The sequence below is a fragment of the Vanessa tameamea genome, chromosome 5 (genome assembly GCF_037043105.1).
Source record: "Vanessa tameamea isolate UH-Manoa-2023 chromosome 5, ilVanTame1 primary haplotype, whole genome shotgun sequence".
Taxonomy (NCBI): domain Eukaryota; kingdom Metazoa; phylum Arthropoda; class Insecta; order Lepidoptera; family Nymphalidae; genus Vanessa; species Vanessa tameamea.
Genome location: NC_087313.1, coordinates 6214969 through 6224883, shown reverse-complemented (window position 1 = coordinate 6224883; position 9915 = coordinate 6214969). Strand labels below are relative to the sequence as shown.

At 33.5% G+C, this 9915-nt stretch overlaps 1 protein-coding gene across 1 annotated transcript; it reads right to left on the bottom strand.

The window, feature by feature from the left end:
* Nucleotides 1-237: 237 nt before the first annotated feature.
* Gen (XPG-like endonuclease) lies at nucleotides 238-9386 on the bottom strand. Its single transcript, XM_026629157.2, has 11 exons — nucleotides 9187-9386; nucleotides 9013-9107; nucleotides 8208-8412; nucleotides 7951-8040; nucleotides 7057-7210; nucleotides 6586-6718; nucleotides 5671-5832; nucleotides 3131-3299; nucleotides 2774-2918; nucleotides 1273-1350; nucleotides 238-1197 (listed from the first exon to the last, which is right to left on the bottom strand). Exons 1-11 carry the CDS (start codon nucleotides 9247-9249, stop codon nucleotides 275-277), a joined length of 2217 nt encoding a protein of 738 aa, XP_026484942.2. The 5' UTR covers nucleotides 9250-9386; the 3' UTR covers nucleotides 238-274.
* Between the last annotated feature and the right edge of the window lie 529 nt (nucleotides 9387-9915).

The window sequence follows — 9915 nt, the reverse complement described above, 5'->3', positions numbered from 1 at the left end:
AGTACCTATCCTTCGTTGGAGTACGAGCTTGCTTCAAACCAAATTTCATCAAATTCGGTTCACTGGTTTGGCCGAAAGAGCAACAGACAGACAGAGTTACTTTCGCATTTAATATATTTGTATAGAAGTACAGATAATTGGTTGAGATGTTAAAAGGTGAATGTGTACTAAACAAACTCACTTATGCATTAACATTGATGAGGATTAACAAGGGTAAATAAAAATATGTCAACAATGTAAACTCTCAAAGCATTTTATTATTATATACTTACAACTATAGACAAACTTTTGGCAAACTATAATTTACGGTTGCATCACAGTCCAAATTTACTGAATTGTATTTATATTCGAGAGACATTTCAAAGGCATCACATTCATCGGTTATCTTATCGAAGAAATAACTCGTATTTACTTTTGAAATTGAGGATCTCTTGCTAATATTCATATTACGTTTTCTTACGGGACTACTTTTTGGTGTTGAACAATTTTGATGTAATCTATTGGCAAATATACTTTTTCTATTTATTTGTTTATTTTCGAAAATGAGTTTGACGAGATTACTATTAACTTTAGTCGTTGTTACTTTAGGTGCTCTAGAAACGATAGTATCTACAATATCTGATAAATCTATATCATTTACGTCTTCCGCGCTCAGATCGAGAATACTTAGTAAATGTTTATCATCCGATATATTCTCCTTGTTATGATCGACCTCTCCCAAAATATTATCCAAAGAGTTATTTGCAATGGCAATATTCGTAATGCTATTATTCAATGTCTCTGTTAATTTCGACTTTCTTTTCTTAAGCGGTTTTAAATAACTATCAATTGTATTTTTTACTTTTGTTTTTGTACTGTTTTTCATTTTTCTCTTAAGTTTATTAACGCATACACTGACATGCGCTTTGCTACAATTCAAATCTTTGTTAGTTAGGCTTAAATTTTTCATGGAGTCATTGAGGTGAGACATTGTTATATCTTTAACTTGTTTCGGTTTTCTGTTGTATTTCCTCTTCGGTTTAACATTCTGATCAACATTTTCGGAATCTGGATCTTTCTTCTTCCTTCCTCTTGTCTTCTTCTCTTTCGGTGGCTTCTTGATAGATTCTTCATACCTTTCAACTAAATCTGGATAATAGCGTCGCATAAGATCTTGTCTTTCTATTGATGTCCATGGACCTTGTGTATCTTCACCTTCTGTAGACGATACAATAATTATAAAAAATAAAGTCATTTCTTAATATTCATATAAATAATAATTTATCTATTCACCTTCAAACTGATCGTCCGGTATGAGAGCGTCATACTGTCCATCAATATCGGCCCACAAAACTTCGTAACTGGGAACTCCTGTAAAATAAAATATCGTAAGCATAAAAATGTATATGTATGTGTACAACAACACGCTGATCTTAGCCGGAGATCGCAGGTTCATATCCAGACCAGCACCAATGACTTTTCATGTGATTTATGTGTCTTGATTCTACGGTAAATGAAAAAATCGCTAATAAACCCGCATATCATCAAAATTAAGATTACCACGACATATATTTACATCAAACAGTGGATCAGCATAGATGAATAACCCTCTACCTAAATAAAGTTGATGCGTATGCATATACTGAGTATTTATTTATCATTTAACTACTCTCTGTGCGTACGATATTTTTCAGTAGCAAACTACAAGAATAATCGTAGATTTTTGATGATCCATTTAACACAATAAGTCCAAATATTTGAAAAAAAAAGCTATAAAATAAACGACGGTCGACCGTCACCAAACGAATAGTCAAAACAAATCTTGTGGATCAAGGATCTCATTACAGGCTCGGTTTAAGAATTTATATGTCGTTTTAGTTACCATTTTTAGATTATTATATTTATTGCTACTCTGATCATATATAATATACATTAACACAACATTTTTAAACGTCCTGAACAAAAATCGTACTTGAATCTTTACAAATCATCGGGAATTCCTAATAATTCAAATCATAGATTCGATCTAAATGTGGCATTTCTTTTGGACTCAATAAAATTTGATTGCCTGAAAGAAAACAATGCGCTGTTAAGAAGCAGACTCTCTTTTAACAGTACAATTTATTTCTCTTGATGAATGAGTATAAAAACAAAACGTTCATTTCGTAATCGGTTAAAAACAAACAAGTATCAGTATGCCATTTGCGCATTATTGATCATGTGACCAGAATAGAGTTGGAGGGAACCCGATTATTCAAGTCCTGTTACACAATACGGAAATATACCGATATAACACAATTATGCTAAAACGGAACTACTGACGGAGATCGATAAGATAAAATTTAATGCAAAATATGTTACTGATTGAGACTCCAACCACACGATTTGAATCCAATCAAATGAATGTCAATTAACAAGATTTTTCAATTATCAAGTTGGAAAAAATATTAACATACAAGAGATAAGTTTTATTATACAGAATAGCTAGAAAAATGGTTTAGAAATAGTGAAAACATAGAATTTGTTATGAATATTGTAAATAAAAAAAGACATGCATTCCGCGACTCGATAACTGACGGAATTCTGGGGCTCTCTATTGTGAAAATTTTACAGGAATAAAAGTGATGTGCAATAAATAATATAAAAAATATACTAAAACTTATTTGACTACCTCAAAGGAATATTCCCGGATTATTTAATATAAAATAAAACTCAATTACCGTATTCGTATCAGCAAAATTTTAGTATAGCAATATTCCGTAATTAAAACAACAATAATTTTATAAAAACGTACCTCGAGGATTTCTTTTCTTTTTTATTTCGATAGGTTTTATCGTTCTGCAAGTTACATATTCTTGAAGATGCCATTTTGTTAGTAGCGGTAGAAATTTCTCGACACAGTATCTTTCGGACCAGTCCAATTTCTTGGACATAATTTTCTGAAAATGATTTACTCAGTTACATTTGAACATTAAATAAGAAGTATCAAAATATAAAGTTGTACTTCTTTATATCATAGTAATACATTAATTTGAATAATTCAAGGGCATATTAAGAACAAAGATAATACATAAAACTATAAATTGTTATTACTTTAAAAGTTATCCTCAACTTAATTACAAATGTTTCATAGTATCAAACAATCGAATACCACAAATTGAATTAAACTCGGAGTTGGAATCTTCAAGCTGTCGAGATCTATATCTTCTGGTGTGGTATCCAGGAATTCCTTCATAACTTTCGGCTCAGGGAAAGGCATTCCAGACGACAGGGCACGGTTACGGAGCGATAGTTCACGTTTTACTTCCGCTACTTTGGACCTACAAACAATTAGTTTGAACTAAAACTTCTCGTTATCAGGCAATATATAATATTAACACCTTATTACATAAAGCCTGGATTTTATCGTTGATTTCTTTAAAATGAACTTATTGATGACAGTGACGCGATATACATCATCGTAAATCCGCTTAAACTAATTTTTAACTGGAAAGGCAAGCTTTTAAACGTTCAGACGGCATTTTGTTTAGTGATAAGCATAAATAAAAACATAAAGTCAAAATCTTATGCTAAAAAGAATGGTCATTATAAAAATATATGTCATATTTGTAATATATGAATTCGAACATCTTACACTCGACGAGCCGAGTCGGACGATGTTAGTTAGTGACTAATCACGTGAACCTTAATCGGAGCACAACGTGAAAGTATTAACACATTTACAGCCTTTACAGCTAACATTTAGAAAAGACCAAACGAGACACCTAGAAACGTGAAACGATAAGCTAAGATGTGCTCGCAAAGCTTATTTAAAATATCGACTTTTATGACGGCTGGGATAAAATGCACAATTCGATTGAATAGCTCGCAAGGATTTGCAGAGATGAATCTATGCTAAGAAACTTATAGCGAGATAACCCTCTCGATGCTTCTTTGATGTGGGAAAGATGTGAATTTTATCGATATTTACGTAGACGGTGCTCATTTTTCCTGCGTGGTTAGTAAATACTTTTTCATTTTTAGGAAGTGTTTTATTAGATGTTAGTGTTGCGTATTATGTAGATATAATCGAAAACACTCTATTCTATTCTATCGACAATTTTCAATCACTATATAGATCACTAGCAACCCGGCCGGGTGCAATTTATTAAAATATAAACTAATTATATAAATATAATTTATACCCATAGCATTCAGGAATAATGAAGCTTTCTATCATCAATTCCGGATATTACCCGCTACATACAAACAAAGAATATGTGTATGTGTGTGTGTGTGTGTGTGTGTGTGTGTGTGTGTGTGTGTGTGTGTGTGTGTGTGTGTGTCTGTGTCTGTGTCTGTGTCTGTGTCTGTGTCTGTGTCTGTGTCTGTGTCTGTGTCTGTGTCTGTGTCTGTGTCTGTGTCTGTGTCTGTGTCTGTGTCTGTGTCTGTGTCTGTGTCTGTGTCTGTGTCTGTGTCTGTGTCTGTGTCTGTGTCTGTGTCTGTGTCTGTGTCTGTGTCTGTGTCTGTGTCTGTGTCTGTGTCTGTGTCTGTGTCTGTGTCTGTGTCTGTGTCTGTGTCTGTGTCTGTGTCTGTGTCTGTGTCTGTGTCTGTGTCTGTGTCTGTGTCTGTGTCTGTGTCTGTGTCTGTGTCTGTGTCTGTGTCTGTGTCTGTGTCTGTGTCTGTGTCTGTGTCTGTGTCTGTGTCTGTGTCTGTGTCTGTGTCTGTGTCTGTGTCTGTGTCTGTGTCTGTGTCTGTGTCTGTGTCTGTGTCTGTGTCTGTGTCTGTGTCTGTGTCTGTGTCTGTGTCTGTGTCTGTGTCTGTGTCTGTGTCTGTGTCTGTGTCTGTGTCTGTGTCTGTGTCTGTGTCTGTGTCTGTGTCTGTGTCTGTGTCTGTGTCTGTGTCTGTGTCTGTGTCTGTGTCTGTGTCTGTGTCTGTGTCTGTGTCTGTGTCTGTGTCTGTGTCTGTGTCTGTGTCTGTGTCTGTGTCTGTGTCTGTGTCTGTGTCTGTGTCTGTGTCTGTGTCTGTGTCTGTGTCTGTGTCTGTGTCTGTGTCTGTGTCTGTGTCTGTGTCTGTGTCTGTGTCTGTGTCTGTGTCTGTGTCTGTGTCTGTGTCTGTGTCTGTGTCTGTGTCTGTGTGTGTGTGTGTGTGTGTGTGTGTGTGTGTGTGTGTGTGTGTGTGTGTGTGTGTGTGTGTGTGTGTGTGTGTGTCACACATTTACAAACAAATGAAGATCGCAGTTTTAAGCATTCTAATACCAATAAGTCACATATAACCAATTCAATTATTATGAATCAGTCTGCGCGTTGATTTAATGTAATCAATCTCCTATTGCTGTGTTCCACATTGATGGGTGAGCCAGTGTTAGGGACAAAGATCTGAACATATTTTTCTCATGGTTGTAACGAAATCCAAGAAACAGCTTACTATTCTTACAGCGCTTATAATGAAGGTCGGCTGTGACCACTAACTACAGCTTGGATTTACATTTGCCTAGTTGCTAAGAAAAATCCACAGTGACTTCATATTACGTTCATTCATGGTCGTAAGTAAAAAAATATATATACATTAATATCGATGTATGTAGAAATCGTAAAATACAACAAATCAGTCTGATTTTATCTCATATTCATAATAAAAAATAGTACTAAAAGTTTACAGAGGATGGAACCCTCAACTACCTATCCAGTAATGTATATATTTTATACTAACTTGTGACCTATGTCCGTACAACCCCGATGTGTGACGCAAACGGGACAGCCGTTGTTGGCGTGTGTTCGTCCCGCGTGCCCGCAGCGGTCGCAGCGGCCGGGCGCCGACGACCAACGGGTTTGCTCTTCGTAGTGTTGCGGGTCACTCACCCAGGATAGTAATCTGTATGGAAAACGTGGTTCATAATGCTTGCTAATTTTAATAAAACATTAGGTCCTACTGCAGTGTTTCACTAAGGCAATCACAATCGAAGTATTTACAAGAATCATCAAATTGTGTTGCGAAAGGGAATAGTCCCTGAAGTAATTCGAGAATATCTCAAAAATAACTTAGTCGAGCGTGGTAAGCTCGGGTGACTTTTTTATAGTATAGGTAGGATGACCAACTGTACCAATTGATGGTAAGTGTTCAACTACCACTCATACACTAGAGCTGTAAAAATATCAACCATTCCTTACATCGCCAAAGCGCCTCCTAAGGTAGGTGGGCGCTTTGGCAAAGAATGAAAGTAATTACAAAAAACATTATGGAAACGGAATTTGGAGTTGTAAATTAACATAATTAATAATAAGTATTTTTTCCATGTTGCAAATATGATCAAAGCAATTTACCAGAATTTGATTTTATATATGTATGAGTAACATGTCTGATTTAGTGACAGGATTCCGACTGTTTCACAATCAACTAGTTCGACACCTTTCTAAAGAAACGAGACTTCAAAATCTGATGTAGTTTTTGTTTTCAACAAAATTGAACCAGACTACTTTTAACTTGACGAAACCCACACACTTAAATAAAAAACTGTATACACACACAAATCGTACAGATTAAAAATTTGCATCTAGCTTTCAACTAACTAAATGGTTTTTATTTTACTTTTAATTTAACATAAATTTAATTAAACAAAATAATTACCTAAATATGATCTGATCTTCAGGTACAGTATGAAGGAAAGCAACTGCAGTGGTAATTGACGAACCACAAGCTCCGACCCCATAATCACAACCACATAACAGAGCAAGCGCCACCATTTTCTTACGACCAAAACCTTAACACATTTTTTTACAAATTATGCCAGTAAAATGCCTTTACTTTCAACCTCAATTTTAGGAGGAATGATATAGAAAATTTACAAACATAATTCATACATATATAATATAACAAAAACGTATTATAAAAAAATATATATTAACATAAACAACTTGGTATAATAATAACGTTAATTAAAGCTTAAAAACATTCAATGAAATTGAAAAAGTAAATGGACATAATTAAAATCATCAAAAATTCATGTATCAACGTGAAATTATCATCGAAAACCGGTTCATTCTTAAAGTCGTTTAAAATTAACTACGCAAACAAATCATAAAAAAGATTTATATATACCATTACTGTTAAACATTTTCTCAGCGTCATAGCAATCGACTGAACCCTGCATCGCGCCGCCCCCCGCCGCGCTCGACACGCTGAAGTTACGATACACACGCTTAGCTCCGTACGCGAAACAGTCGGAATCCTGGGACACCACTGCGTCCACGAGCTGACAACCCAGTATGAACATTAACGTCTATTACAAATATAAAGAAAAAAAAATCTTGATTTATTTCTTCATAGGCATTTGAGATACGGTGATTCCGGTGATTCCTTCGTCTTCTATCGCCAACGATAGACTGGATCCCTACCCTTCAAAATGGAACACAATATTAATGCGAGACTTTTATTATCGCACACCTGATATTGTTGTGTTCCATTTGCTTGGTGGTAGAAAATATGAAAAGTGGTTGGTACCTACTCACATGGGCTTTCATAAGGCCCTACCACCAAGTAGTTCAAATAACATAATAAACAAATACTACACAAACTACAAAACAAAGATAATAAAGTCATTTTGTCAACTAAGTTATCCAATAACATAGTCTTCTAGCCCTTAGATATAGACAGAGGGTTCAATTACTCGAATATATATTGTTCAAACAATAATATAAAATAGAAAAGCAGAGATGTTCTTTTAATGTGGAACTACTTCAAATAAGTTAATAAAAATGATTATTTAATAACCTAATTCATCAACAGCCCATGCTCACCCTATGTTTTTCTTCTTATTAATAAAATATACAACTAATGAATTACCTACTAGCAGTCTTTTGACAAGCAATACAATTTGAACACAAATTCAAACCCTCAAGTTCAAACCCTAAAGATGAATGAAACACTTACATAACAATGTTTATAAGTAAGGCCAAATAAAAATGGTAATTTCAAAAAAAATTAAATACAAACACCTTTAGCATTCAGTCTTGCACAAGTAGCTTCAGCTTCCCCTCGTCCTTTAACACATCTCACGCCCATGCTCTTCAATAGGGTTTCGCACTGAAACACAAGGACTGTTATAAACTGAGTAAAAGTTATTATTAAAATATTATTACAAAAATAAAGCAGTGAGTGTTAGTGCTCTGTACAATAAATATATTTAAATATATATTTATAGCAATTGAGTTTTCTTAAAGTTATTAAAACAATTAATTTTAATTTATTACCTCTTTTAATACACCTTTAAATCTTTTTCTTGATACATTTGGAGCTTTGGCTTTAGCAGCATCAGACTTTGGTGCAGCACCTCGGAACTGTATAGCATTTCTGGCAGCCATAACATCTTGCTTTAGTTCTGGAGCTTCACCCTCGAGCACAAATACTGGACTTATGTCAGCAAGTAGCAAGTAAACAGTTCTGAAGAATAGATTTCTGAAAAATGCTTATCTCGTGATATGCTGATACTAGGTAAGATAACAGTCTATAACAAATAGCTGTTTTCCAAACAACAAATAATGATATCAGATATAATTAATATTATTCAATAACATTATATATTATATTGAATAAATTAAAATGAAAAATTATTAAAATTATTTTATTAAAATGTATAACCACATTTACAACCTTTGGCTATTCTTGTGAAGTATATAGACGGGTTCTATATGACTTTGAATTACTTAAGAGATACTAGTAAGTCACTATGCGACCACCGATTATAACTACCAAAACTTATTACAATAAATTAACTTTAGCTAGGTACATTATGAACAAATTCAGGTCAACCATTCCAATGATACAATATGTACCAAAATAATCCCATTATATCATATAAATACACTGGAGACCAAATTTCTCTTATTTTCTTAATAATATAATGATGAAGGTCTTGCCCAGCAATGGGAAATCTATGTTAATGTAAGATATTAGATAATTTTAAACTCCCGACTAAACTCTGCAATGGTCACTTGGTCAGTTATATTTGACTAGAAATATATTCACAACTAAAAATATATAGGTGTTTATTATTACCTTAAATATAACTTGGGTTGTATATAATAATCGGTCACATTTTGACTATCACAAACCCATCCTGATAAATCGACAGCAACAGTTTCTCCACGAATCTATATAGGCAAACAGAAAATTGGAGATAAAATAATTAAATACCGAACAATAATTTAAGAATTATAATAAGTCGTTTACTTCGTGTAAAGATTTCTTCTCGCTAAAGGGTGTCAAAACTGTCCATAAACCTTTTATGCCCATTATAAAGATAATAAACAATACTTTTAAGTTAACTAGCTACTTTGTACACATACAATTATTTTTATATTATATATTAATAAAATTAATAACATATTATTCTTAATGGAGACAATTTCAAATTCAACGTTTAACTTCAATGTCTTTGAAGACTTTGATAGCAATTTAACAAATACATAGCAATAGTTTAGTTAATGAAAATCTATGACATTGACGTATCTAATTCTAGATATTTCTTCTCTCTTTGGAAAACGAAAAACATTGAATCACACAGCCTAATTAAAAAAAAAATTTTGTAAAAAATCCCTGTTACATATCAAACGAGATCAATTATTAATTTATGTTATTCAAGAAAAATATAGTTTATAATTTCAATGAAGTCAGGACTTTTACTAAGATTCAATTTTACTGTGTCTTCTGCAATAAATCATACACCAATTGTAACTTAAGAACTAATAACCAGCGCTTGTTCTATAATCGCCAACAACTACTCCAAAAAATGATCTATCTCTTGCATTCTTGCATTCTTGAATAGGCATAAATTTAGATCAAGACCTTTCCAGCGATTACTATTAAACAAAAAAAACTTTTTATCATATAATTATGCTGGAGACAATGTTTACCTTTTTATTCTCCTTTTCAGGCGTTCTAACTATGCTAGTATATGCA

Bases quoted from the DNA above. Each gene is read 5' to 3' on its own strand.
- Gen (XM_026629157.2), bottom strand. From the start codon at position 9,249: ATGGGCATAAAAGGTTTATGGACAGTTTTGACACCCTTTAGCGAGAAG. The intron at 9,108-9,186 runs GTAAACGACTTA...TTGCCTATATAG, and splicing joins AGAAGAAATCTTTACACGAA to ATTCGTGGAGAAACTGTTGC. The intron at 3,300-5,670 runs GTTAGTATAAAA...AATTGTTTGTAG, and splicing joins TGTACGGACATAGGTCACAA to GTCCAAAGTAGCGGAAGTAA.